The 14943-nt window shown below is 37.2% G+C and overlaps 1 protein-coding gene across 1 annotated transcript in view; it reads right to left on the reverse strand.

Moving 5' to 3' along the window:
- Positions 1-14943, reverse strand: part of LOC117409646 (alkyldihydroxyacetonephosphate synthase, peroxisomal-like) — a 42463-nt gene that overhangs the window by 21922 nt on the left and 5598 nt on the right. The window contains exons 3-10 of the mRNA XM_034015961.3: positions 14428-14518; positions 14134-14254; positions 13970-14044; positions 13334-13405; positions 12204-12283; positions 10875-10955; positions 5086-5211; positions 4263-4371 (exon numbers count right to left, since the gene is read on the reverse strand). Coding sequence (XP_033871852.3) covers positions 4263-4371; positions 5086-5211; positions 10875-10955; positions 12204-12283; positions 13334-13405; positions 13970-14044; positions 14134-14254; positions 14428-14518 — 755 coding nt within the window. The remainder of the gene's footprint in view (positions 1-4262; positions 4372-5085; positions 5212-10874; positions 10956-12203; positions 12284-13333; positions 13406-13969; positions 14045-14133; positions 14255-14427; positions 14519-14943) is intronic.

Here is a 14943-nt window from a genome sequence, read left to right on the forward strand (position 1 = left end):
TATTGACAGAGATGGTCAATGGCATGGCAATACTGAAACAGCAAAATGGATTATGGTATTTTTTAAATTACTGCTAAAGTCTGTGCCAAGGGCCACTCTAGCTGTAATGCCTAGATATTACATTATATATTTGATATACTCTGCTTAGATTTTCGTAATCAATGGAGTTTTTTTTTTCTTTTTTGCTAATGTATAGTGTGATACTAAAAGAAGGGGATCAACACACAACTCACACACTGTGCTTGAAGCTCAGACACTTGCCAGTGTGCTTTTAATTTTAACGTAGGCACAATTACACAGCATGCACCAATTGAAAAGGTAGGTCTCTAATTCTTCATCCACGGCACAGCTTTATAAAAAACAAATGGATTGCACTTCCATAACTGAACAGATTTCTCAATCAGACGTCATTACAGTGAAAGTTTCACCAAATTCAGCGGGCACAGTCCTGAAGATATGGCTTTCATTAGTCTAACTACTGAGGCCAGACACACGCATAAGCAGGTCACAATGACCTAGATTATACCCTCTAAAACAATGGCTAGGGAATGCCCATACCACATTTCATCACAATTGGATGAACGGTTCTTAAGATTTAGTAGTTGATATACATGCATACACAAATGTCTCTCCTTATCAGACATTATTCAGAAACAGATTTTCTGCTAGAGTGCCTTCTTTCACAGCCAACTATCATTTATAAAAAGAAGAAAAAAAAGTTGTTACATTCCCTGCATGTAAGATTATTTATCAAAATCTGAGTGAGATAAATCTTCACTGCCATCATGAACTCCAACAATGAAACTCATTACTGCTATGAACATTTGGATTACAACTACAATAATTACACATAAACAATAGGAAAGCCACAGCCATTAGCACAGTTGAGGGTGCTGTGTGTTAATGAGCCACTAATGTGACACTACATGCTCTCTAGTGGCCTAACTGCTGAATGTAATCCCTCATTACTCTTCAGGTCCAAAGCCCCTGCCTCAGGGTCTGTAGTTCAATAATATTTTGTTAACAAAAAATAAATAAAATGTCCAACAACAAATAATGCATTGTTTCTGCTTCAGTGGGCAATTCATCTGTTCTCCGAAACAGTTTTGTTTTAATAGCAGACATGCCCAAAGTACTAGGTAGTTGTTGGTTTACAAAAAATACATTACACTGGAATATTTCCCATTCCCTATTTCTGAACATTGAACAGCCCTTCAGTATATACCCTTCTGTTATAGCAATTCTGAACTTAACACATCAATCCTTTTTTTCCTCCATTCACAGTGTGTTCTGAAAATATCTGGAGTACAAACCATTGTGGACTTTCACTCTGTGTACCAGGATGAGTGTGAAGAAATCAACTGGAGGATGAAAAATTGCATTTCTGTGTAATTACACGCAACTGTGTTTTCGTAATAGAAAACTGTAATATTTTCCTGAATTAACATTGAGGTTGACCAAATCAAATATGTATAATTTTCTACGTAATTAAAGAAGCTATAAAAATAGCAGTTTGCAGATGTTTCCTGCACATCATTGCCTCCACCCCCTCGCTTTAATTTTTTCTTTGATTCTTGAGGACACTGACCAACTGAGGGGCAAAGCGGCTTCAAAAGTGGTGGAAAACTTGAAATGACCTCAGCTATCCGGTGGGCCAACAGGGTGCAAAGAAGAGTAAACGAAAAATATTATAAACAGCCACAAGGATTTCTATCTTGCACAAAAACTGCACATAATTGAGGCACAGTTTTAAACAGCAGCAAGAAAAGGAATGCCTATTTAATAACAAGAAGTGTTTCTATTGTTTTCACTTATAACATTTTCCACAATGTTTAGCAAACCAGTGAAACAGGGATTTCAATCAATCTCCACTATACACGTTTACTTTTCAAGCTGGTGCAAACTACACAAGTCAATTGGTTATGGTTACTTTTTCTGACCTATTTAAATTAAAAATGGGATTATTCAAGTGTAAAAATCCAATAACAGCCAGAGACACAGCGATCAGAAAACTCAATACTGGGGATTTTATCAGTCAGCAAAACCCTTACCAAGAATGCTGTGCTTTGTCACCAGAGGGTAAAATGTAATAGATTATTAATCTGATTTATCTTCATCTTGCTTTAATAAAAGCGCCTTTAATTTGCTACGGAAAATGAAACACATAAAAAAGTGCAGTAAAAAATGGGCTTTGACAGCAACATAGTCCTAAGGCATTTTTACTGCGTTATCATCGGAACATATCTTTTTAATTAGAGGAAGTTAAGGATCTAGATACTGTACCCACAGCCTTGTTGTTATAGTTGCATTTTGTAGACATATATTAAAACTAGAAAACAGTAATACAGTATATTGCAAGTACATAGGGACATCTTTAGCAGAAGTTGTTATATGTATCAATTCTTGGTGGCCTGCAGATGCATTCTGGACTACTGAAGACGATATCTTCAGTCACTTTAGTAAGGAAGTTATTAGAAATATTTTGTTTAACTAATGCAATATGGAGCACATTAAAAACACACACATAATCAATCAAGTCTACAGAAGACAACTAATTATCTTTTGAGAAGAGCCAATGAATATGCATATATTTACCTAGAAGGGAAGATTCATCTTCTGTGAGCATAAATACAACCCAGATTATATTCGGATGTGTCATTTCATAGAACTTCAATGGCTTTGAGTTTGGAAACCATAATGTACTGTAAAAATGTGGAAATGTTTTCAAAATGGGAGGAAGTGCATTACCAAAGCAAAAACAAAAGTCTGTATTATAGTAAATGCAATTTTATAGCATTTCCTTTTGTGTGGCACATAATACCAATAAGAACAACCAAGCACCCAAGATTCTTTTTGCAAGAATCAACAAATTTAATAGCAACATCAATATAAAACAAATTTAATAGCAACATCCTATAAAACATGCACGACATGCTGCTGTTGTTTTTTCAGTGCACTTTAGTAGCAAATACTGAAACCCTGAGCGATTATACGCATATTTCTTAAATGTCAATGTCGAGCGAGGGTGTTCTCAATCAAAGGGGTTACAGCAGGGACTGGCTTGCTTCGTGTCCCATAGCAAGCTCCAATCCTCAAAGAGACTTCTACTGACAAGGAATACAAACATTGCAATGCACACAGTCTGTCTGAAATCTCCAGGTTACAGAGGGGGAGAACAGCTAATGATTAGGTGTTTTCTTTCCATCACTACTAGTATTTTCCTCGCATCCTGAAGGCTAATAAAAAATTGATTTAAGGTCAGCTAACACAGTTACTATTTTTTTTTTCCAACTGCATTGTATTTAAGGCCCACGAAAAGCAAACATTACCTCATAACTGGATTAATGTCCTCCAGTACAGAACTGTGTATAAATAATCTGAATTGTGGGCAACGCACCATGCCAAACTAATGTTTGATGTTACTACCATCAAAAAATGTAAAACTGCAAATATATATACAACTGTTTTTAAAAAAAAAAAACTATACAGAAATTGGGCAAATTGCTATTCCAGGATATCAGAACAGCCAATGCCTTACCTGCTAGATGTCATATAAAATAGACAATTAAAAGCTGTGTTCAAATATTTAGTCAAAGTGTTTTAGGATCTACAACAATTTATATTGAGCAGACTAATGGCTGCAAGCAGATACTTAACATTACCATTGCAGAAAAAGCTCTACAGAGTCTAGAATCCCCTAATTAAGCTCAAAGGAGTTGGCATATGGCAGTATTCTCTGTTGGGTCAGAAAAGGGCAAAACTGCACAAAAAGGGCAGGTGTGTAATTGGTACACAAATGGCACAGTTCACTCATTATAGAATGAAAAGTGCTTATTTTTATTCTTTACACTCTAAGAGTATGGCAAGCTATTTATATGTGTGCAATGGAGTAGCAGCACACTGATCAGCATTCTACATGCCTGTCAGAAGGATTGTAAAAACGGTTGGCTACTTCAGTGTATCTTTATTAAAATTTAGTACGACCTACTGAGGATTTATCATAGTTTTCATAGCATACTTTTTGGTAAGTTCTGGGGGATATTTATTTTTCCACTTCTTTCAAGAGATCAGTTTCAACAGAGGCCTGGCTTGATTGGATTCCGAACAAAAGATTTGGACTTTGTTAAAATAAATAAATAAAATAAACCTTCATTTCAAGCTACTCAGGCAAATAATATTAATATATAATATTTATGGGTACCAGTGTATAAGTTTTATATGGTCTGTTCAGTGGTATAAAAATAAAACGACATAAGAAATACCTTCTGATCCCATAATAAAGTGATAGATATCAGGGCCTGTAGACATCCGTGGTCCTTGACAGCTTTTCTCTATCACACCTCTAGGTGTCACCATTCTTATGTGAACAACCTGCCCAACAGAAAAAAAAGAAGAAAAAATGCAGATTAAAAAGTAGTACTATGAACAGGCTCCATTCATGTATTTTCAAATGCTCAACAAATACATTTTCTACAACATGGTGGACTATTCCATAACTAACATAATTTCTTCAGTAGCCATGAAATTAGAACACTGTTTTATGAGCTGCTTGCATGGGGAGGGGCGGGGGGGGGGGGGGGGGGGGGGGGGGGTGAGAATATTTTCAAAGATGTTGAAATTGTAATTTGCTTCGTCTGTTTCTAACTGCATACCCTTTGAGTGGTGTGTTTTTTTATTATTATTATTTAAAACATGCTATTTAATTTATTAAAACTAAAGTTCATGTTTTCAGTTCCTTTTTCTAAACCCTTTTCAGAGTTTATTTCTTAAGAATTCACTTGATTTTGTAACTTTTACTTAAGATAAACACAGCAAAAAAAGAAACACTGTTTGTATGTGTATGCATTGTTAAGATTTAAGTTTTAATGGTACGATATTTATTAATTTATTTTTTATAATATTTGTATTGTATTCTGTATTGCATACAGGTTGTCACTTGATTGTGTGTGCTTGATGCATCTCAAGAGTTTTTATAATACCACTAGCTTAGATGAACTAGTAATGAACACAAACAATCAACACAAGGAGGGCCAATGCAGCGTATCGGGGGCTTCCGTTTAAATAAACACCCCTAATTAAACTTACCAGGTCTTCAATGTTTCCATAGATGTTCTTCTTCATGCCAGATGCTCTGGTGGCCACCCAGCCCCCGAGTGTGCTGAACTCCATTGAGTCTGGCTCATGGCCTGTGCAGTAACCACTCTCGTTGAGCTGGGGATGGAAAATCAGGAGCATAAAAACACCAAATACTTCAAAAAGACTAAGCAATTCCCCAGTTATTGGATGAACAAATGCGCAGAACTGTACAGATGTTATTATTCAGCAGCTTCATGATATTTGCCACAGTATGGCATTAAAGCCTTATGAAACATTTATTGTTTTTATTAGAACATGTCTGAACCAACAGTTACTATTGCTACAATAAAACATTCTTACCCAACAAATGTGGTTATTTCAAAACAAAACTACAATAAAAAAGAGCAAGGAAGTAAATTATAACTGAATTATCATTTTCAGAATGTTCTACAAGGATATAAAATGCAATGGATTTTGTAATTTACATTTCCCTTGCTTGTGAGTGTAGAGTTTATGAATAAGGTGTGTGAACTTATGTGTGTCTTTATCACCATCAACAAATTCCTAAGATCAAGGAATTCAGTCTATGTCAATATTGAGTCATCATGTTTCTTGTGCGTCTCCTGGAGCCCTATTGTGTTCCTCCCTTTATACCCTACAACAATTCCCAATTGACTGTATATAACTGTGATAAGAATGCTGTCACCTGTAACCATAGCAACAAGGCAACATTTCTACACTGCAATGCCAATATATTAGGAGGACAGGCTTAGATGTCTACCTTTAGAAAAAACCTAACTTTTCCAAACATATTGGTTTCCAGCCTTGACAGTTTAATTCCATAACCTGAACATGCTTCATCAACATTCACAAATATTTTGTTTAAAGGAGTAAAATAAAAGCCCAATTAAAATACAGAACATTAGTCCAAAAAAATAAAAAATCTGTTCTATAAAGGCAGTCGTACAGTACTTCCAGTCATGCAGCAAAATACCAGGGTTTTTTTTCTATTAAAACAATGTGTATACATACATATTATATATATATAAAAAAAAATCTCACATTGCATTTACAGTGGATATAATATTGGCATGAAAGTATGAATAATGCATCCAAAAAGTAGGAGGTGTTTTTCTCCTTTCAAAGAAATATGAGTTAATTAAAGGATGGAATAAATGCTTTGAAAATAATATGAAATGTGTAATGTGTCTTAATGACACTGGTGTTGGAGTGAATGGCTGAAATAAACGTTTGCTGTTGCTGAGGTTTCTTCTAATTTATTGCAGAAAGTATGTAAAATGAAAGCTACTTCTTTTTTTCCTATTTTTTTTTTTTTTGCATTTTAGGGTGCTGTACTGCAATGATTTGTGACAACAGCGATGCCTTGGATGAAACTGAGGGTGCACAGTGGCTTTCAAAGTAAAGTTCTGTAATACACTTAGATTCTAATTGTTTGCAGTCAGTGCATTACAGAACTTTGTTTTGGGAGTTATGTTCTGTCTATGGAAAAAGATATGGTATCTCTAAAGGTTGTGAAAATGAAATGCATACAGTACATTGATTATTTTATTAGCCAGTTGCACATGTATCATTTTAATCTGCTTTGTTTCTGACTGATTCATTTTGATCAACTACCTGCATGTATTTGAGGCTGTGTGGTCCAGTGGTTAAAGAAAAGGGCTTGCAACCAGGAGGTCCCCGGTTCAAATTCTACCTCAGCCACTGACTCATTGTGTGACCCTGAGCAAGTCACTTAACCTCCTTGTGCTCCGTCTTTCGGGTGAGACGTAATTGTAAGTGACTCTGCAGCTGATGCATAGTTCACACACCCGAGTCTCTGTAAGTCGCCTTGGATAAAGGCGTCTGCTAAATAAACAAATAATAATAATAATAATAATAATAATAAAAAAGTATGGAGAATGAAAACAATGCATTCCAAAAAGGTGCCAATGAACACACAAGCAGGCCAACTAAACTCTTCCTTTATCCATCCTTGTTAACCGAAAATTAGATGTGCAGGAAGCCTACAGATAGAGTCACCAATAGTAGTCGCCGCCAATTGATTTTACCCTGTTTTTCTCCCAATTTGAAATATCCAATTGCTTTTTCTTTTTTTTTTTTTAAACGTGTGCGTCAGCCGACCACTTTTCACTCTGCAGGCCCGCCATGCAGCCAACCCAGAGCTGCAGCGTCGGAGGACAACGCAGCTCTGGGCAGTTTACTGGCAAGCTTGCAGGAGCCTGGCCAGTCTACAGGGGTTGCTGGTGCGCGGTGAGCCGAAGACACCCTGGCCAACCTAAGCCCTCTCCCACCCCCCGGGCGGCGCTTGGTCATTTGTTCGCCGCCCCCTGGGAATTCCCGTCCATGGTCGGCAGTGGAATAGCCTGGACTCGAACCGGCGACCTCCAGGCTATAGAGCGCATCCTGCACTCCACACGGAGCACCTTTACCAGATGCGCCACTCGGGAGCCCCCGGAAGGATGAGTTTTAATGTTGAGCCATCTGGTAGATGAAATGGAGCTTTCTAGATACAATACTGACATCTATTTGAGATGCAGAACACACATTTCTGTACATCAAACAGGCTCTATTCAATTTTTCTGAATTAGTTTAATGGAGCCATCTGTTCTGCACCCGAGCTAGAATCAATGCCCTTCAACATTCCGCCAAGTGAAGTAATGAACCTGAATTTTCCCCGGGACTACTGTTTACATTATCACCACTTGCTTCCCTCACTACCAGTTTTCACCTCTTTGCATTCAGCAGAAGTTGATTCAATATTTATACTCAGTAAATATTCCTTTATGTTTACTATTTTAGAATTCTGGAATTCTGCAGTGAATATAAAATCAGAATTGATATACATGAAATACAATGGCAGGTGTTAAAAATATGAAACACACAATGAGTAAAGAGTCTGTATTGGGTGTTTTACAAGTCCCAGAATAGGGAGACATTAACACGGGTGACAACTTTCCAGGTCACCAGATGTACCAGGAGCCCCATATGCAAGTATATATACAGTGCCTTGCAAAAGTATTCAGACCCCTGACCAATTCTCTGATATTACTGAATTACAAATGGTACATTGAAATTTCGTTCTCTTTGATATTTTATTTTAAAACACTGAAACTCAAAATCAATTATTGTAAGGTGACATTGGTTTTATGTTGGGAAATATTTTTAAGAAAAATAAAAAACTGAAATATCTTGCTTGCATAAGTATTCAACCCGTGCTGTGGAAGCTCCCAGTTTACGCCGATGAAAGAAATTGCCCTAACGAGGACACAATTACCTTGCCATTGGCCTCCACCTGTGAACCATTAAAGTTGCTGTCACATTTTCTGGATAAAAACCCCACTGTTGAAGGATCATTGGTCAGGCTGTGAATCTGAAGGAAAATGAAGACCAAAGAGCATTCTACAGAAGTTAGAGATAAAGTAATGCAAATGCATAGATTAGGGAAAGGGTACAAAATAATATCCAAGTGTTTGGATATCCCAGTGAGCACAGTTGGATCAATAATCAGGAAGTGGAAGCTGCATCACACCACCCAGGCACTGCCAAGAAAAGGCCGTCCCTCAAAACTCAGCGCTCAAACGAGAAGGAGACTTGTGAGAGAAGCCACAGAGAGGAGCTACAGAGTTCAGTGGCTGGGAGTGGAGTAATGGTGCACCAGTCAACCATATCAAGAGCTCTGCATAACACTGGCCTGTATGGGAGGGTGGCAAGAAAGAAGCCATTACTCAAAAAATACCATCTGAAAGCAGTTCTGGAGTTTGCCAGAAAGCATGAGAGTGACCCAGCTGCGATGTGGGAAAAGGTTTTGTGGTCAGATGAGACCAAGATAGAGCTTTTTGGCCAAAACTCAAAGCGCTATGTGTGGCGCAAACCTAACACTGCCCATGCCTCAAGACACACCATCCTTACAGTGAAGTATGGTGGTGGCAGTATCATGCTGTGGGGATGCTTCTCATCAGCAGGGACTGGGCATCTTGTTCAAATTGAAGGAAGAATGGATGGAGCTAAAAAACTGAAGCTTGGGAGGAAATTCACCTTTCAGCAGGACAATGATCCCAAGCACAAGGCCAAAGCAACATTGGAGTGGCTCAAGAACAAAAAGGTGAATGTCCTACAGTGGCCCAGTCAAAGTCCTGATCTCAATCCCATTGAGAATCTGTGGCACTATTTGAAAATTGTGGTCCACAAGCGTCGTCCAACCAACCTGAACAACCTGGAGCAAATCTGCCAAGAAGAATGGGCCAAAATCACTACGACACTGTGTGCAAAGCTGGTACATACTTACCCCAAAAGACTTAAAGCTGTTATTGCAGCGAAAGGTGGCTCTACCAAATATTAATGTGTGGGGGTTGAATACTTATGCAAGCAAGATATTTCAGTTTTTTATTTTTCTTAAAAATATTTCCAAACATAAAACCAATGTCCCCTTACAATAATTGATTTTGAGTTTCAGTGTTTTAAAATAAAATAAAACAACGAAATGTCAATGTACCATTTGTAATTCAGTAATATGAGAGAATTGGTCAGGGGTCTGAATACTTTTGCAAGGCACTGTATATATATATATATATATATATATATATATATTATTAGGATCTGAAGGTCTTCATCCACAATCCATGTCCCCCGATTGCCCTGGCCAAGCTGTGCAATATGTCCATACAGATGTGTTGGACCACACCACTCCTGCCACTGTTCTGGGGCTTAAGAAACGATGGGTCAGTGTAGTTGAATACACGAAAATAAAAAATATTCGAATAGCATATTATATATTCGAGTACACGAAAAGCCTTATATATTAGCTACTAGTAAATCTTTCTTTTTACAAATCAGTCTTAAACCCTAAGTCAGACGTTATTTGCATTTTAAACCCAAGGATCCTAATTAATTAGGCAATGCTTGTAACAGCAAAATTCTATAGTAAACGTATTCTGTTTGAAATTGTTGCCAATTGTGGTGCCTTGTTTGTAGCTAATGTGAGCAGATCCCTGCTTGAGTTCCCCTGCAGACTGCACACAGCAGATGTTGCGAGGCAGACGTGAAACAACTTCCAGGTCAGGGAGCATGGCACTAGTGACTTTTTGATGTGTAAACGAAAATAAAATAAATGTATATATCAAGTGCTAAAAGAAGGAAGCCAAATTTGGGTAACATTGAAATTAGAAAGGCAATTTAACTTTATGATGAATATAAAAGACATACTAAATGCTAAGCAGAACAACGCAGTGACTAATAACTTGGAAAGGAGTTATTTTTTTAACTCTGGACTGCAATTCAATGTAAAACATCTACTGTTGACTTTCTGTGAATGGATGGAGTAAGGTCAGCATTTGCACTGACCATTAAAATGTACTACCAGGTATGTTCCTTGTTTTGATTTATTTACAGGTTATTGAATAAACCAAGTAACTTGACTTCAGTACTTAATGGCTAGTTGTAATTGGTAGTAATGTTAAACTATTGTAATGCTGGAATGTATTTTCTATTGTTTTGGTCAGGTTACAATATTTGCACAAAATTAGCCACTTCTGCACTTCCCATCATTATATAGGTCCAAAATGTGCAGTCCTGAAAGAATCTGATAGTTGGTACGACAGTAGGTTAAAGAAATCTCTATTTGCATGCCACGTTTGCTATAACATGTGTTCCTTTCAAAACTGCCCACTTGAGACCTATGTAGTAGCTACTGGAAGTGTAAAGCAGGTACGATTTGTGTTAGATACAATCGCTTCAAACGAAAAGCAGCTTGCAGCGTTATCGTTATAAATGTGACTTACAAGCCTCTCCAGATCCTGTCCAACAATGCCTGCTTCCACATGTGCGGTTAGATTCTTCTCATCAATCCACAATATTCGATTCTGTAACAAAGTATTACAAAAGATGATCAGATGAATAATGTATATAAATACAGTGTATATTATATAAATCTACAATTTAAAAGCTTTTAATTACCATATATGAAAACCACTAAAAGTATATAAAACACATACATTTTAATTGACGCTGAAAAATAAAATATGTCAAATTGCAAATTAAAGTGTATGCGATTTTTATATCATGGTATACTGCCATTGTTATTTTATCTCACTTAATTTAAATTAGAAACAGTTAAGTCCTCTGACTTCTGGGCTGAACTATAAATCCTGTCAACCAAACATTACAATTTAGATCAGTGTCGTGATTCAAACAGTTGTAGATCAGTCATTCAGGACTCAGGACCTGCCTGTGCTTATCTGATGTAAAAATCTGTAAAGCAGTCCAATCTGAACGAATTCCAGTTTATGAATGCGTTCCAATTACTTGAGCTTTGCATTCATTTGTAGGAGTGAAGAGGTTTAATACCAGAACATCAAAATGGACCACATCAAACACCCCACGATGGAAACTAAAATCTTGCCATGAAAGGAAAGACCCATCCAACCACAATAATTAATATAAACAAGAGAATAGGTACTTCCTCTAACTAGGTGTAATCCTGCTGTTCACCACTGCACTCACCACATTCAAAACTGAATGTATTCTGCTTGAGTAAAAGGAAACAAGAAAAGGAATTGTTTCTCAGTGTAAAGTATATTAATATAGAGAGGTCAGTGCACTGGTGTTAATGCCACTAACTCAGTGATGCAGAGATTACGGAGGTTGTGAGTTTAGGACCACAACATGAATTCATGCTATTGATAGTATAGCATTGCAAACTTCTAAAGCAGTCATTTAGTTCAGCTTCCTGAATACATTGGAAATGAAATGGGAGTCTGAAATAATAGTGTGCAGTGCTTTAGGGCTCATTAGGTTCCAGGTAGGCAGCGCTGAAGAGTTCCCAAGGGGCAGCATAAAGCAGGCAAGAGCGAAGCGTGAACAATGCAGAGAACGTCTCTTAATGCCCTGCCAATTCACTTCAACCCCAACATCCACACAGCACCCACTGCATCATTACCCTTATACTTTTCACATGCTCTCTCCATTTAGCCTGAGATCTCAGACACCAGCAATCCCTGCCAATAAGAAATGTCTACACTGGCTGTTTGGTGAAATGGAACGTTGCTATATATAAAAAAAAAAAAAAAGCTAGCAAAATAATGACTATGTTTTTAAGCTTTATCACCTACCATCTGTGAAGTATCCAAGGAGAGGATGGTCCTCTTCTCATCTGAAGGGCACTCCACGGCGTTGGAGACACTGGTCCCCCCTGGAAACAAGGACATGTTACCTTGCCACCCATTCTCTCACAAGTTAATATCAACACTCTGAACAGTCCTGCTCAGCTGTGCCAGTTAGGAAGTAAGTTGTTCTTCCCCAGCACACAAGGTGCTCTGAGGCGGTGCAGACAAAATAAGGAGAGAAGAACTTGCATTAAACGGTATTAAAATGCAAACCGGATAGCAGCTGTAATTGCTATAACAAGAGAGTTTCTTTACAGATATTACAATGTTTCTGTATTCTACAGTTGTAAAGAACCTTGGTATCTGTGTTGGAAAGAGAATTTAAATGTTATACAGTAGGGCTGGCCATATATGGCTCATTGAACTTAAGGGCTTTTTTATGAGTTTGAAAAGCCTGCAAGGACAATCTGTAGTTTTAGGTAGAGACAAGTAGTCAAAATGTAGCATACTGATGTTGTATTTTAATGAGCAGAAAACCACTGAAGCAGTATCTTAGTGCAATAAAAGTTTAAAAGCAGTTCTTTATAGCCTTTCTAAAACTGCATCTCCAATCCAAACTTCACCCAAAAGGGAACAGACTTTTCTCTCACTTAAATAGTCTGCCAAGAGAGTCATTAGAAATGTCTGTATTGCTGACTAATTAGATTTCTGAAACAATATGAAAGAACACTACGCTCTGGCAGATCAGTGATTATGACAAATTGATTTATCGTTGATAATCTACTGTACTAGGCAGAAGAATCTTTAAAAATGCAGAAAATGTGAAGAAAAAAATTAAGAACAGCACAGCAGCAATTATGGGTGGCAACCTGATATTGATGAGTCCTGACAAATATATCTAATACTGTATAGCAAATCTCTAAAAATGGACATAATGTCTAAATGTATGTCTGTATGTATATTGTTTGTATGTCTGTATGTTATCCAGTTTGCTAACCAAAGGGGATATTTGGGAGTACCTTGCAAAAAGAAGCAATGAGAGAACTAGAAGGGTACAGGAATTAAGCCAAGAAATGCCTCAAAGTATTCAGCATGTACGTATGTAATCCCTTATTATTCGTCTATGCAATACTTACCACCAAAAGGCATAACACAAATATTATGTTTGCAAGCCAGTTCCACTATTTTCTCCACTTCCTTGTGGCAATCTGCAAGAGGAAAGAAATACAAACTATTTCAAATGGAGATGCAGATGTTAAAAAAATTTAAAAAAAATTAGTTACCTGCACCCATCTACTGTACATTGTTTACTTGAGATGTGAAAACACCTAAAAACATCAGTGATAACATCTACAAGTTTTAATTTTTTAACAGACTTGCTACAAGGAGATGTAGCTTTTATATTTTTAAATTATATCAAGAGGTGCGCAGAACACATTGATGTCGATTTTCCAATTTAAAGTACACAGAGAGGAGCACTTGGATTAGCACTAAGATTTGCTGCTCAGCTGGGACATCGCTAATCAAGTTTCAGTAACCAGTCAACTCATTTGCATGATAAGAGGCAGAACCACAACATTTGCTAATCAATCTGAAGAACATAATTTACGTTCTGTACTCAGTTGCTTGAAACAATCGAAAACTAGATGTCAGATGTAATCCCCTAGGCAACGGCACATGAAGCAAATCATACATATTAACATTACTCTCTCTCACTGTAGTGACTTTAACCCCTTCATTACGGACAACTTTTTAAAAGATTTTAAACTCACTTGGCCACACCACCAAATCTGGGACTCGTTCAAATTTTCCTTCTCGTAGAGCAAATACTTCATGTAAGCAGTGTCCTATGGAAAAATGTAGAGGGAAAAAATGATGTTTAATAAACAGCCGTTCTCAAAAGCAACACTAAAACAGGAAATACAAACTTCCTTACCGTGAGCTCTAAAGATTCTGTCTTCGGCTTCATGAGAGAACGGTATGGCAGTACCTTTAAGGTCCTGGACAAATCCTTCATTGAGAATAGGTGGTGGGACTTCACTGGGGTTAAGAGCAGACTATTCCATAGAGAAGACAAAGGTAAATAGATGGAGCAAGGTTTCAGAATTCAATCTTTACAATATTAAAAAAGCTGCTGTTATCAGACTAAATCTATAAATAAAAAGCTGATTTGTTAGTCACTACAGTACTGCACTATTTATCATAAATCAATCAATCAATAAATGCATACCCTGGCTGGTGTTTTGTGCTCCAGGCTTGCTCCAAAGGTTTTTTCAAACCATTCTCTCAAGGCAGGCAAGACCATGCCACTGAGTCGGTACCTAAAACAGGGAAAGGACGCATTACAGAAGCTAGAGGCTAAGTGAAATGGACTTTAATATCAACCTGACACAACTATCTACAAATATTTAATATCGCTGGAGCTGGCAGGGCAGCTTCTGCCAGGCTAGTCAAATTAAACATTATGTTTTGACATTTATTGATGTAGGGCTTTTTTTAATGACAAACAGCTGTTTCTATTCCTAGTGTAATATAACAGAGCACCAACATTTTTCATGATCTATCTTTCATTGAATGCATGTCTGACACTAATACATATTTAGTTTTCAATATCGCAGACTAGAGGAATAATGGAAAGTGCACAAACTAGGTACTACAGCTGCTTTAACATGAATGGTCAAAGAGATTATCTAACAGATAGGGCAACCTGAATAGTTTTAGTGTGCTCCCTTTATTTATTTTAACA

This window comes from Acipenser ruthenus, chromosome 10, assembly GCF_902713425.1.
Source record: "Acipenser ruthenus chromosome 10, fAciRut3.2 maternal haplotype, whole genome shotgun sequence".
Lineage (NCBI taxonomy): Eukaryota > Metazoa > Chordata > Actinopteri > Acipenseriformes > Acipenseridae > Acipenser > Acipenser ruthenus.